The sequence below is a fragment of the Callithrix jacchus genome, chromosome 12 (assembly GCF_049354715.1).
Source record: "Callithrix jacchus isolate 240 chromosome 12, calJac240_pri, whole genome shotgun sequence".
Classification (NCBI taxonomy): domain Eukaryota; kingdom Metazoa; phylum Chordata; class Mammalia; order Primates; family Cebidae; genus Callithrix; species Callithrix jacchus.
In genome coordinates this window covers 88,264,379-88,279,198 of record NC_133513.1, presented here as the reverse complement: position 1 = coordinate 88,279,198, position 14,820 = coordinate 88,264,379, and the positions used below count along the sequence as shown (strand labels likewise).

At 44.7% G+C, this 14,820-nt stretch overlaps 1 protein-coding gene across 50 annotated transcripts in view; it reads left to right on the top strand.

Moving 5' to 3' along the window:
• Nucleotides 1–14,820, top strand: part of SORBS1 (sorbin and SH3 domain containing 1) — a 251,854-nt gene that overhangs the window by 156,567 nt on the left and 80,467 nt on the right. For 28 of the 50 annotated variants that reach the window (XM_078346145.1, XM_035268559.3, XM_078346103.1 and 25 more), the window contains 2 exons: nt 5,488–5,660; nt 7,671–7,734. In XM_078346145.1, the coding sequence (XP_078202271.1) occupies nt 5,488–5,660; nt 7,671–7,734 (237 nt within the window). Of the gene's footprint in view, nt 1–5,487; nt 5,661–7,670; nt 7,735–9,579; nt 9,655–9,981; nt 10,045–14,820 lie in introns of all 50 variants that reach the window. The other 22 variants (XM_078346135.1, XM_078346114.1, XM_078346108.1 and 19 more) reach the window with 2 other exon arrangements.

Below are 14,820 nucleotides of genomic sequence, written 5' to 3'. Positions count from 1 at the left end.
ATGAGGAAAGCAGTGGTGCCTTCCAGGTTGTATGACGATCAAATGAGATTCTGCTCATTAACACCTCAACACTGAGCTGCTGCTTAATAGATGTGTGGCTTAATAGATGTGCATTCCATTTACCAGGCAGCGTTCTGTGGGTTCACTTATCATTGTATTCATTGCCTCCTTTGTGTCCTGCACTGAGCTGGCATCTGAGGTTACATCAGAGAACTGTGCTGCCCGTGAGCAGCGAATAGTGTGGTGCTAACTGTGTGGTGCAAAAGTGTATAACTTTTCCTTGGTCATGGACTTCTTAGAGAAACTACTGAAGGCAATAGATTGGTTCTCAAAACAAAACAAAAAAAGCCATACACGTGTAGACATGTGCACATGATTTCTGTGGAATTGCATACACTCATGAATTTCAGGGTTAAGAATCCTGATTGGTGGAAAACAGAAACCACTGTTTTCTGAATAGCTGCTGCATGATTTCTGTGCAACTTCTTGCCACTGCTGTTCTGTGATTGGTGGTGAGCCTGGGTGGGGAGGGCATGGAGTTCTCACACCCTCTCAGCCTTATCAGGACTTGGCTGTGAGACCAAGACAGGCTGTGGTTGAGCTCAAGGTGCCCTTGGCTGCCCCTCCTCCAGCTGCCACTCTCCAGCCCACTTCATTCCCTGGCCCCAACCCAGGTTGCTAAGAGTGGTGGCTCTGAAAAAGAAAGGTGGCTTCTGTGGGATCCTTCCTGTTGGTGGGAATTTGAAAGAAGGGTAGACGAGATGAAAAAGGCCTCCAGCCACACGTTACGAAATGTAGAGCTTGGTCCTAGCTCCTTCTTCTTGGAGCTGTTTGTTTCTGTGGGAGTGACTTCTCTCTAAGCCCGTTTCTTCATATGGGAGACAAGGGTGGTAATCCTTGCCCCAGCCTGGAGGAGGTGTTATTGTGACAGGAAGGGGGAGGATGTTTTGTACATTGAGAAGTAAAAATGTGAGTGTGGGGTGGCTCATGCCTGTAATCCCAGCACTTTGGGAGGCTGAGGTGGGTGGATCACACAGTCAGGAGATGGAGACCATGCTGGCCAACAGGGTGAAACCCCTTCTCTACTAAAAATACAAAAATTAGTTGGGCATGGTGGCACACACCTGTGAAAAAAAGAAAAAAGGGAAAGTGAGGATGGCTCCACTGTGCTGGCAGCTCAGGCTCATTCGTTGGCTCTAAAATAAGCCTGATGCTAATGCTTTCCCTGAGTTTTGGGACAGATCCACTGATGATGTTTGATAGAGTAGGGCCTAAAGTAGGTGCTCTGTAAATATTAGTTTATGCTTTAAAAGAAGTAGTACCGCTTTGTTCAGGAGCTCCAGAAAGAGAGGGCTGGCTGGGTTGGCACTCTCCAGTCTCTTAGAGCAAGTAAGCTTATCCACCACCCGTGGGGACGGGACTCTAGGGCTGCCAGACTCCCTCTCTGTAGCAGATTTTTGTTGAGCCTCCAAGGGGTTTGATGTTAAGGGAGAGTCATCTGGGAATGAAGCCTACATGGTATTCTCAGGTACCTCTCGGTCCCCTTGGGGAGACAGATGGGATAATAAGATAAGGGCTGGGAGAGCATGGCTGGCATAGGTATAGAGAGGCCGTCATTCTTCTGCAGAGAAGTGTGAGCATTGCTGTAATCCTCAGTCACCAGCTCTCCATGTGAAGAGAAGGGAGGCTATCCCACCTCCTGCAAACAGAGGCCCTATCTGAGGTTATCAGTATTGTCATTTATTTAGTGGCTCAGAACCTTTCTTTTTAAGGCACAGTATAAAACTAGGAGGCTAGATTTGCAGTGGCTCACACCTATAATCCCAACATTTTGGGAGGCCAAGGCAGGCATTGCTTGAGCTCAGGAGTTTAAGACCAGCCTGGGCAACATGATGAAACCTCATCTGTATTAAAAAAATACAAAAAATTAACTGAGGCCAGGTGCAGTGACTCACACCTTAATCCCATCATTTTGGGAGGCAGAGGTGGGCAGTTGGGAGGCAGAGGTGGGCAGATTCATTGAGCTCAGAAGTTTGAGACCAGCCTGGGCAATATGGCAACACCCCATCTCCACAAAAAATACACAAAAAACTAGCCAGATGTGATGACACACACCTGTAGTCCAAGCTACTTGGGAGGCAAAGGTGGGAGGATCACCTGAGCTTAGGGAGGTTGATGCTGCAGTGAGCCATGATCATGCCACTGTACTCCAGCCTGGGTAAGATAACGAGACCCTGTATAATTAGAAAAAAAAGGAAAAAGACTAGAAGGAAATACTCCCAGTGTGTTATGTGAAGGATCAGTTTTTTCCTACTGAGAAAACAGCAAGCCTTCATTGTAATACAGGTGTCAATGCCTGGCCCTGTCACCTGCATGGTACAGTTAAGTGTCACTTTAGGTTTTTGTTGTATAAAGGGACGCTTTTTCTTCAGGGGCTCTCTGTGTATTGAAATCTACTCAATGATGAGTCATATGACCACAAGCTTCTCAAGCAAAACAATTCAGGGCTAGTTTTTGTAGATCTAAAGGACTCTGACAGCTTTAGGACAAATCCATGGACTGTCAGCCTGATTTTGCAGTGAAGTGACTATTATTAGAGCCACCTGCCCTAACCCTGAGAATGGCATGTCTGTGATCCTCACCCTGATCTTAAAGCCCCAGGTGAGACTGAGCTTGAAATCAGCCTCATCTCTTCCCTTCTGCTCACACTCAACAGAAGGCCTTTCCAGGTGGGAGGAGAGTGCTCGGCAGAGCCACATTAAGGGTAGAATCGGGTAACTCAAAATCCTTCTATTCTTCCAGGCTTCCTGCCAAATCCTTGGCCTCCCATTGGAATTTTCTGGGAGCATGAGAACCCGTTCCATAAAGCCAATCTGGTCTTAACATCCTTTGACATTGAGGGTGATGCTGCCAGGGATCAGGCTTTCAGAAGCACTTACTAAGCTTGGAAATCCTTTGGGTGTGGGCAGTCACCCCACGGAGGAGACTGAAAGTCGTAGAACCCGAACATGCTGACATCATTGTTTCTCCCGCTTCTCCAGCATCTCCTCCACTCACAGACATCTCTGACTTTGTTACAACTTTGCCTGTGTCCTCACATTCTTCCTTTGCTCCCAAGTTTGTCCCCCAGCCAACAGCCTGCACCTTATCCTTTCTCAAAGACGAGAACCTGTCCTCAGTCAATCAATGAGCAGGTTTTAACTGAGCACTTACTAATTGCCACAGCACATCTTGATGCCCTTCATGCTTACCTTATGGACCTCACTCTCACTGATAGGATTTTAGGCTCCCTTGGCTTAAACTTTTTTTTTTTTTTTTTTGAGACCGAATCTCGGTTTATCGCCAAGGCTGGAGTATAGTGGCATGATCATGGCCACTGTAGCTTCAACCTCCCAGGCTCAGGAGATCCTCCCAACTCAGCCTCTCAAGAGCTGGAACAACAGGCATGTGCCTGGCTAATTTTTTAATTTTTTGTAGTCATGGGGTCTTGCCGTGTTGCCCAGGCTGGTCTTGAACTTCTAGGTTCAAGCAATCCTCCTGCCTCAGCTTCCCGATGTGTTGAGAGGCATGAGCCACGGCACCTGGCTGTCTTAAACCTTTTTGCTTCTAATCTTTTGACCCTTTTTAATTACCATCTAACACATTCCTTCCTCTGTGCTGAATTCCCCACTCACTCCCCCAGCTTCCTGCTCACACCTTCAACCCTTTCCCTGCAATCTGGCACCCACCCCCGTTGCCCTCCTGAAGTTGCTCCCTTGGAGTGTTCCCGTGACTTCTCTCTTGCCTAATGTAATGCCGCCTCCTCTGCTTCAATTTCTGTGGGTTTTTTTTTTTTGAGACACTTAACCACCCACTTCTTGGAGTTCTGTCTTCCCTGGTTCAGTGGTACCTTGTGTACTTTCCTGGTTCATCTCTTGTCCCTCAGACGACTTTGCATCCCTTTGGGGATTCTTTTGCCTTGCAGCTGTAATTGTGGTGTCCCTCCATGCATAACTTTAGTGCTTCTGTCCACCAGTGAGCTCTGCCATCTCCCTGGCATCAGCCATCACTTCATAAACATATGAAGAGTATAGTGCAATGCCTGGCCCCTCCATATTTCCTCTAGGGGTCTCTAGGCATTCTTACTTGAGTATCTTGCTGTCTTCACAAGGTTACCATGATTCAAATGGAAGCAGCTATTTCCCCTCCCTTTCTCAACCCAATTCTAACTTCTGCATTTGGATTAGGCCAGGCTCCCAGAATTGAAACCTTGGTACTGTCTTTGGAGGAGGCAAGACAGGGTGTGGTTCAGAGAGGACTGCTAGAGTCAGGTGGACATTAGGCCACATCACAGCTTGGCCACGAGCTGGTTGTGTGGCCCCAGGCAGGATACTTTAACTTCTCCGTGTATTGATCCTTTAACTATTAAAAAAAAGAGGTGATAATAGTTTCTTCCTCACAAATCATTGGGAGGATAAAATGAGATAATGTATATGAAGAGTTTAGTGCAATGCCTGGCACATAATTAGCTCAGTAGTTCAGAGACCCTCAAGTATTTCTTTAAGCTGTTCCCTCTGTTTGGAGCACCCTTCACTTCCTGTGAGTTTGAGTGGCTTCTCTTCGGAGAATCAGCCCTCATCACCCTGAATTCTCATTGCTGGCTCAGTTGCTTTTCTGCCCGCTGGACTGTAAGCTCCCTGCAGGCTAGGATTCTGGAATACTCACCTTCATGTCCACAAGGCAGAGCACAATGTCTGCCCAGTAAATAAATGTCGTAGCTTGGAAACCAGATTCTATTAAGTAATTTTATAATCTGCAGATCATATCTGGTATCTTTATCAGTGCTCTGTAACTTCCAATCTTGAACAAAAATAATCTGTAATGTACACTTAGCAATGAACAGCTTCCTGAACACTTTGGCATAAATTATCCTGATAAGTCCTCTTACCACATTGCTGTGAACTTGCCAATAGAAGTGTTATCCCTGTTTTTGGATGAGGAAACTGAGGCACAGAAAAGTTAAGTGACTTCCTCAAGAGGAATCAAAAGCTTTCAAGTAATGTTTAGCCCCTTCCTGTGGTTCTGCCTGTTCCTTAGTTTCTAGAATAGTCAGAACTACTCAGTTGACCAGAGCACAGTGTGCATATATCTCTGCAAAGTTCTGATCACACTGTTGGCAAGCCTTTTTTTTTTTTAAGGACAAGATGATAAATATTTTAGACTTTGCAAGCCATATGGTTTCTGTCACAGCTACTCAGCTTGGCCATAGTAATGCAAAGGAATCCATAAATAATATGTAAAGGAATCGGCATGGTTGTGTTACAGTAAAACTTTACTTATAAAAACAGGTGGCCAGCCCATGGGCCATAGTTTGCTGACCCCTACTCTAAGCAGAACTAATTCCAGTTGAGAATTAGCGAACACGCTTCCCCCCAGCTAGCCTGTTGAGAATTGTTTTGCTTTGCAGCTAACAAAGAGCTTCAGCTAACAACTGCTTTTCATTTCCAGATCCTGTCTCAGAAAGAAGAGTGGGAGAGCAGGTCTCAGCACCAACCCAGGAAAAACCCACCTCACCTGCCAGGGCTGCTGAAAAAAGAGCAAAGGATGACAGTAGGAGGGTGGTGAAGAGCGCTCAGGACCTGAGCGGTGTTTCCATGGATGAAGTGGGCATCCCACTCCGGGTATGCATATTGACCTCGAAGTCCTTCTTAGGCTTCATCTTGAGCTGTGACAAGTGTACACCCTGAGAACATGTGAACCCCATCACACCATCGTCTCTGTAAGCCCCATGAGTGCCAGAGCCCCCAGGAGCTGTTCTCCAGGCTTGGTGTACAGCTTTTACCAAAGTGGGTGTTGGATGGTATAAGTCCTATGAATAAAGGATTTCATAGTCAAGTAAACATGAGGAAAAGCTGGGTGGGATCAAGTCAGAGAGATTTCTCTGATGCAGAACTTTTCAGAGGCTTTGAGTCTGTGAGTGTTCCAGGGACGATGCTATGGGCAGTCTTCCTTCATTATTGTTCTGTGTTGAGAAATTCCTGGCCTAGGGTTAGAGAATTCTGGGGAGAGTGTGAGGCCCAAGGTCCCTGTTTATAGGTTCAGGAAGAAGAACCCCCTGGATGGGAGATCACTAGTCATCCATAGTGAGTAGGGAACTCTAAGGGAACCTTAGAATGTATTCGGCCAGCCAAGCTTCCAGGACAGAGCAGGTCTCTTGGCATCCCTGACCCCGCTCTAGCCGGCAGCACAGGCCTGCCAGTCCTGCAGGCCCGAAGGGATTCCGGGGAAGCCCAACTTTTGGAACTGGATTCGGGTGAATTCCTTTCTTTTCCATGTGTCTACCAGACCATTGGCTGCAATATGTTCCACTGTGATTTCCATTTAACAAATGTGTGCTTTTGGAGGAGGCCAATAGAAACTGCAGTGGGCTGAGCCTCAAAAGAACTGTTCTCTGGTCCTAAGTAGTAATATAGAAGGAGAGGTATTCCTAAGAGAAATCACAGCTACCATTTGCTGAATACATTATCTAATTTAAACATCACTCACTCAAGTCAGTAGTGGATACTAATATCATTTCCATCTTATAGATGAGGAAACGGGGACTCAGAGGGATTTGTTACTCATCCAAGATTGCACAGCTTGTGGGTGACAGAGTGGTCTGTCTGACTCCCAAACCCATACCCCTAACTGTCATGTTGGATGGCCCTTCCACTCACTTTCTCATCAGCTCTGTGACCTTGGGCAGTTCGCTTTGTCATTCTGTATTTCATTTCCTCTTCTGTTAGGTGGGAGTGAAAATATCTTCTCTAGCCACCTATCTGTCACCTTTCTTGTTTTATTTTTATCTTTAAAAAGAACAACCAACCATTCCAACATTGTGGTTAGGGTGAAAACTCTGGCAGTAGATGCTATGAGTTATGTTTTAATGTGTACATTCTAAATCTGGCCCTATGTTAGGTGACTTGGATACATTTCTACTGAATAATCTAGAATGGGTAGGGGCACAGCATGATAAGCAAATATTCTTTGTCTCTTATATTTCTAGGAGACTTTCCTTCAGTTTGGCACAGTCTATATATGGAGAGAGATTCTCTCTAAAAATAAAAATTTAGGGCCAGGCGCTGTGGCTCAAGCCTGTAATCCCAGCACTTTGGGAGGCTGAGGCGGGTGGATCACGAGGTCAAGAGATCAAGACCATTCTGGTCAACATGGTGAAACCCCATCTCTACTAAAAATACAAAAAATTAGCTGGGCATGGTGGCGCGTGCCTGTAATCCGAGCTACTCAGGAGGCTGAGGCAGGAGAATTGCCTGAACCCAGGAGGCAGAGGTTGCGGTGAGCTGAGATCGCACCATTGCACTCCAGCCTGGGTAACGAGTAAAACTCCACCTCAAAAATAAATAAATAAAAATAAAATAAAATAAAATAAAAATTTAAAAATGGATATATTTCAAGTGGGTCCTCATCCACTGTTTTCAAAATCTGTATCCTTTTGACCAAATGTTACTCTGTAGATTGAGGTTTGGGACCCCTGGTTTTCTCTTTCTGAAAAGTTTTGCCTTTTTAAAAAAGATAAATGTGGCTGAGTTTCTAATTCAGATATCACTACTCTCCATTTTGATTTTGAAATCATAGGTCTGAAATGCATCAAGATATTCATTTTATTTTACTTTGCCTTTGTTTTTCTACAGAACACTGAGCGATCAAAAGACTGGTACAAGACTATGTTTAAACAGATCCACAAACTAAACAGAGGTACTGATTTTCATTTGTAGAAGCTGTGCTGTGCTATGTGCCAATGCACTGACTGTTTTGCGGGCCTGAACTCACTTTGCTAGGATGCCAGAAGACTGGGTCCTGCAATTGGACCTCATTAGGTATTGGTTTGCCTGAGCCCAGCCATGCACCTTCAGAGCATAGGAGGGAGGAAGCACTTGTGTGCCTGCCTCAGAGTTGGAATTTGAGGTTTGCTCTCCAGTCCTCCCTCCCAGATGTGGAATGCAGCAGGCTGAGCCCAGCACTCCACCTGTGCTCCAGCATCTGTCTGCCTGGGATGTGAGCAGCTCCATCTCCCACCTGCTTCCAGCTTTAGGTACATCTCCCTGTGTCAGCCCATGACTGCCTTGTGGGCAGAGTGAGTTGAGAACACATAGAACTGTGAATTAAGAACACTGTTCTCACCTGGATTCAGTCTCCCAAGCACTCAGATAACCTTGGGCCAATCATGTACCTTTCTGTGTTTGTTCTGCTTCCTTTCCTCCAGGGGATGCCACAGGGTCTAAAGGAGAACATATTTGGCCTTATGAAGTAGAATGCATAGTGCACCTCTAAGGCTGTATTGATATGAACAATAATCTTCCCCAGCTGAGAGCCAGCCCTTGGCAGGGAGCCCTGAGAGTCAGCCAGGAGCTGACACACCAGAGCCCACTCAAGCTGAAAGAGCAGTGCTTCCAAATCAGACACCGGCTGGGCTATCAGCAGGTGACCCAGCATGGAGAACCACAGGCCAGTGCTCGGGCAGGACATGACCCCATCAACTCCCATCGCTGCCTGTGCTGCCAGCCAGCTGATAGGCAGGATGTGACTACACTGGGGGAAGGGTACCACTGCTCCCATGGCCAAAGCATCCTGCCCTTCCCCTTCCCCAAATCCAGTCTGGCTGCCTGGCATGGATGACACATGAAGGCAAAGAGAAAGTGTTCTGGTCAGTGTTCCACCTAAGCCCAATCTCTCTGATGAGCTGCAGATGCCAACTAATATCACTGTTAATTAACTCCTGCTGGGTTCAAAATGAACCTGGGTGTGCCCTTGTTCAAACTGTTTCTAAATATTGAAGTGCTCTAAATATTGAGGCATTTAGCATTTCCAAGTCAAGAGTAAATCCACTGTGGTTGGGTGGATGAGTTTGGTCACACGGTGAAATGAAATGCTTGGATTTCTGTGATCAGACGGGGTTAGCTCCACTCATCACTTCCTGAAGGCACTGCCCGTTTCCTCATGCAATCTGTGACTCTGTCACCTTCACAGCCCGCTTTGGAAGTCTAATTGCAGATACATGAATGCATGTACGTGTGCAAAATATGTAATTTTGCCCCACAGGCAGCTTTGTTTTCTCATGTTACAGTTCTTAACCTAAATTTTAGGTGTTAAACAAAACTACCTGCCTTAAAGGTAGGCAGAGGTATTTGAAAAATGAATGATCTACTTGTTTGCTGAATGTCTACAACATAAGTGTTGATTTAAAAAATCATTTTAGGATAACATGTTTATTACCTACTATTTATTATCATACTTAATATTTCTTGCCTATCAAAAGTAAAAACCTGAAGCTTTATGTTAAATGTTTCTTGCCCATTGGAGCCTGTTCATGGCAATTCTTTGTCCAAGATATGTAATGATGTTGTCTCTTTCGATGTGTCTCGGTAATTCAGGCAAAAGGACTGGATTTTTTAAAGCAGTTTGAGTTTCTTTCATATCATTAGTGAAGTTTAGTATATTCCAGAATCCAAGGAGCCTAAGTTGTATGTGGATTCCTACTCGTTTATTCTCTCCATTTGTATCTTCCTCTATTCTCTCTCCCAAACCTGCTCCTCTGCCTAGACACTCCTGAAGAAAACCCTTATTTCCCTACGTACAAATTCCCTGAACTTCCTGATATCCAGCAAACTTCTGAAGGTACCATAAACTTAGACAGCATATCTGTTGGCCTAGCTTTAAATTAATTCTTATAGTTCCATTGTAGGCATAAGATTTGGCTTTTAGATTTTGTTTTCATAGTCGTTTTTGGCTGGTGAAAATTTGATTTCACTCATTTGCATGATGTGCTGTGTATGTTAAAATAACCAAGTCCTTTCTAATTCATTAATCTGTTTTTAAGTGTGATGCCCGTGTGCTTTAATAACACTAAAATAGGTAATCAGTCATTCCAAGTCCATTGAGATTTGTCAGTTCCTCTACTTCCTGGTGGATAGTTTCAAAATCCACTGCTTTTCTCTGCTACAGAGGACAATCCTTACACTCCTACCTACCAGTTTCCTGCATCTACTCCTAGTCCTAAATCTGAAGGTAATTGAAGGGAAATTGTGTGCCTCTCTTTGTACTGGTGCTGCTACTTTCTTTTCCACCTTGGGGTTTTCCTGGCAGCTGTGGGCTGTTTCCCAGTCATTTGCTTCCCTCTAACCTTGTGTTTTGTGGTGGTGTCTCACTCCTTGCTGACTGTATCACCGAAGTCTATCTAGATGGTATTTCAGTCCTGTTCCCCTAGGGTTTACATGATTAATGGGGTAGCCAGTGTTAGCTTAGTTATAATGCTTTGAACATGTGGGGCTCTGGAAAAAAAGCTGCCTGTACCCAACTACCCAAGGCTTTGTACCTGAGGTGGTCACCTGATGCTGGTGGTTGAGCAGTGACTCAGGGAAGCTGAGTCATTATAGTGGGTGGGCAGGAGGTGGATCTGCCAACTTCAACAGGAAAATTACCTGGTTCTCACTCCTGCAACTAACTCATTGCTGGGGCCCTCAGGGTACCTCTCTTTGGTAGGGAATTCCTAAACAGGTATCTAGGTATAAGGCTCAGTTAAATGGGAAATGACATTTCTTGAAAATAAGGGTTTTAGCTAATCTGGAAAACATTTTATGAAAGAGCTGGATAGGAATTTGTACCTGCTAGGGAAGACAGCCACATTTATGTCTAAGAAATATTCTTTCTGGGGTAAAAAGTCTTAAGTGTCAAGGAAGTATCTAAAATGTGAGTTAGGGGCAACATCTTGAGGCTTATCCTAATAGCAGGGATTATATGATCTTTGGATGAGTGACCCAGAAGAGGGTGAGTAGGTGTGGCATGGAGGAGGAAGTTTTGTTAAATACTGTTCTAGGGTGAGATGTTGAGTGCTCCGAACCTCATTCATCCAAGTATTATTGAACACTTGCTGTGTGCCAGGCACTGTCATTGGAAGTAATGCCATGAATTGGACATGTACCCTGTCCTTAGAAGTTCCCATCCGGTAGAGAGTTCAGCAAGGCCACTTCAGCATACTGTGTCCAGTGTGGGGGCAGTTGTGAGAGCATGTGTCCAGAACGCCACAGAAAACCTTGCTGGCTCATAATGGATCCTCAGTAATACCTGGAAAACACTGACGAGTGAAGGCTTTGGACTGTGGAGCCAGAGTTATTTCTTGGGGATGAATGCTACTGCCACAATCTTGATGCTTTTCTGCTCTAATCAGCTCAGCAGACCATCCCTCTCAGCCCTTCTCATCATTGGTAAAGTTATTCATTCAGTTATTTACCAAACTCTGGTTGATCAGTCATATATGAGCTGACACACTGGGATGTGTTGGATATAGTATTAGTTGAAATACCATAGTCCATTTTTGGTCTTTCATATGCCCCAGTAATTGGTTTCTAACCATTTCATGCCTGGGACCCATTTTGAATGAAAAGAAAGGTCTACTGAACAAAACCAGATTTACAGAACTAAAGGCTGATAATTTAATCCTAATTTAATCAGGATTCCTCACGGCCAACAAGAGTCTATTTGGTATAAAGAGCCTAGTCTTTCTGTCTCATGGTGCTGATTACTACACAAAAGCATTGGTGAGGTAACAACTGACTAAGTTGAGTTAGGGAAAAGTTTTTTCAGAGTAATTTTGACTAGTTGTGTTTTTTTTATTTGTGCTTTACTTGGACTTGTGAATCCAGCCCACTCTTAAGATAGAGTTTCCTTCAAGGTAATAAGCACAGAGCGTGCAGAAGGCACAGCATCCCACAGACACAGGGAAAGGAAGGCCCACTTGAAGAAGTCCTGTGGACAGGAACAGTGGCTCCCATTGGACTGGAAGACTGCCTTAGGCCTGCCACAGGCAGCACCCACAGCTTCTGTAGTCAGCTTGGCTGTTGATCTGAAGACGGGGTTTCACGGCCACACAGCCAGAGCTGTGTTATCAGCCACCACGCCTAGCAACCCCTGCTGATGACCATGCCTGAGTTTTGGCATGCATCAAGTCCAGCACATGCGGGAACTGGATTTATTTTGCGTAGAGGCAAAAACAATAAGGGATGTCATGAAAACTTGTTACATACAATTTAGAAGGAAACCTTACTATGTTTTTATTTTCAGAGACGAAAAAGGGAGAAATACTCTTAAAGAATAAAAAGGATAAAATTAGTTTGGACATAAAAAAAATACTTAATAGCAAAGATGATTAGACTTTAACACAAGTTTCTAAAAAGTCATCCTCCTTGGAGAGCTTTTAAAAATAGGGTAAATTCCATCTCACGCCCTCACTCCTGCCTAGATGACATATCCAGGCATAGATCACTGATGTATTCAGTTAGATCAAGGCTTCTTATAAATGAAGGAAACATTTGTGCTAGATCATTTTAAATAATCACAGGGTTTTGGTTTTGAGGTTTTTTTTTTTTTTTAAGTTTCAAGAGTCTTTGGATTTCTTGATCCTTTATTTATGGTTTTCATGTTTGTGAGCTCCAGCAGGGCCTCATCAGCCCTGTCCGTGGTGCTGCTCCAGCCCTGTGCTCCCAATAAGGGGCTCTGCGCTCACTCTTTGCACATCCTTCTTAACATAGGAAAGATGTAAGCCTTTCAAAGAAAGGCATTCAAGACAGAGGGCACCTCGCGGAGGCTCTTCCCATAGATGTAAATGTGCATTAAGAAACAGTGTGGACTGAGAAATCTGAGCCATCATTCATTCCAGAGTCTCTGTCCTGGGAAGAAGGTTGTTTTTACGGCTGGGTTTTTTTGTTTGGTTTTAATTCAGAATTTGGAAGTCGAATTATTTGTAATAAACCTATCAAAGCCTAGCCTAAGGACTGCCTTCTCTGTCTAAATTCTAGTTGTTTATATGGTATTAAAAAGACATTTCTTAAGATCTCAAATCTGATCCTCCTAAATCGTAAGGGACTGTGTGAAAGTTTGTTTATGCTGGCCTAGCAAGCTTCTTTTTTCCCCCAGCTACAGTGAAAAAGCAAACTTCTGGCCAGACTTTTAGAATATAAGTAGAATTATCATGTATCAATCAACGAGGTTTAAAACTGTTCTTTTTTTAAAAAAGAAAACTTCGGAAATTCCAAGAAGGAGCAGTCACTTTTAATTTTTTAATCTTTGGAGACTGCCGTCTGTGGGATGGAAGAGATGTTAGCAGAAGGGAGAGGGGCAAACAGTGCGGAAATAGCTTCAGAAATGCAGCCCCCCCCCACCACCTTCTCCCCTGTTGCTTTAAGGAACAGCAGTGTGGTGGCCAACATTTCAGCCCCTCACAGTGGTGTTAGTCTTATAATAACATAACTATCACCTCAGTGACTATGTGGCTGTCATTAATTGAACCCTTGCCACATACAAGCTTCTGTGCGGAATGTATCACTATTGTTATCTCATTTTCATCCTCCCAGCAGCCCCATGAAATAAGTCTTCATTTTATCAATGAGGAGTATGAGGCTCAGAAAGGTTAAGTAATTAATATATGCAAGATTACACAGTAAGTAGCAGAATGAGGATTCAAACCTAGGTGTTTGGGGCTCTGTAAACATAGGCTATACTCCCTGCGGATTCCTTTCCCTCTCCTGACTCTGTGTTCTCGCTTGTCCCCTTCTTGCCCAGAGGCTCTCTGGTATCCGACTCTAGGCATTCAGCTTCCCGAGTCAGTCCTGCCTCAGTCTGCTGAGTCAATGCCCTCTCAGATGGTGCCTGGGAATATACAGTTAGTGGCCTGGTGCGGTGGCTCATGACTGTAAACACGGCACTTTGCGGGGCCGAGGCAGGAAGATCACTTGATGTCAGGAGTTCAGGACCAGACTGGCCAACATGGTGAAACCCCATCTTTAATAAAAATACAAAAAAATTAGTTGAGCATGATGGCAGGCACCTGTAATCCCAGCTATTTGGGAAGCTGAGGCAGGAGAATTGCTTGAATCTGGGATGCAGAGGTGGCAGTGAGCTGAGATCATGCCATTGCACTCCAGCATAGGTGCAGGGTGAGTCTTTGTTGCCAAAAAAAAAAAAAAAAAGAGAATATATAGTTAGGAGAACTTCCCAGGTGATTGACACAGACAGGATTGAAAACCACTGGGATGGGGAAGTACCATTCTTTCCCAGCTCCCAAAAAGAGACGAAGAAACTTGCCCAGATGTAATTTTGGTAATTTGGATATAGGATGAGAATGGAGAATGTAGATTCCAAAGAATTAGCCCCCCTACTCTGAACACCCCCAAATGATGTTGGCTCACTTGGCACATTAGATGTCAAGAAGAGGGAAAATATTTTCAAATAATGGCTCAGAATTTGCAGCAACACCAAGTAACTGGTTTGTTACTTCATGGTCCATGGTCTCTCCTGACTTTTCAGAGCCGGTGAGGACCCACTGGACCATGTCAGCAAGAAGGTGATATGTCCAGGTGAAGCCCCAGAGACCATCTTTTGTCCCCGTGTGTTTAGATGCCTCTTCTACCACTTCAGGCTGGTGGTGGCCACTGCCACCTCTCGTGATGTCACTCAAGACACCACCTCTAGGCATCCCCGGGTTGTGGTTTCAAAATGGTCTGTCTCAGTGCTTCTTCCTCATTCCTAGAAGAGATTGCAGTAAGGCAAGGATTTGAAGAGGCTGATCTCAGACACAGCTGTAGTTGAGTTACAATAATTCTCTACTGGCCTTACAGGATTTCTAAGAATAGCTTTATTTTGCCTTAGTTTAAGCAAATAATTCTATTGTGAAGATGCTTGGCCAGGATCTGTGCCTCCTGCCCCAAACTCCAGCCAGTCCTGCCCAGGGGAGGGGCTGAGTTGCTTGCAGTGGTCACCTTTGCTCTCCTAATGAGAGCTGCCCCGGAG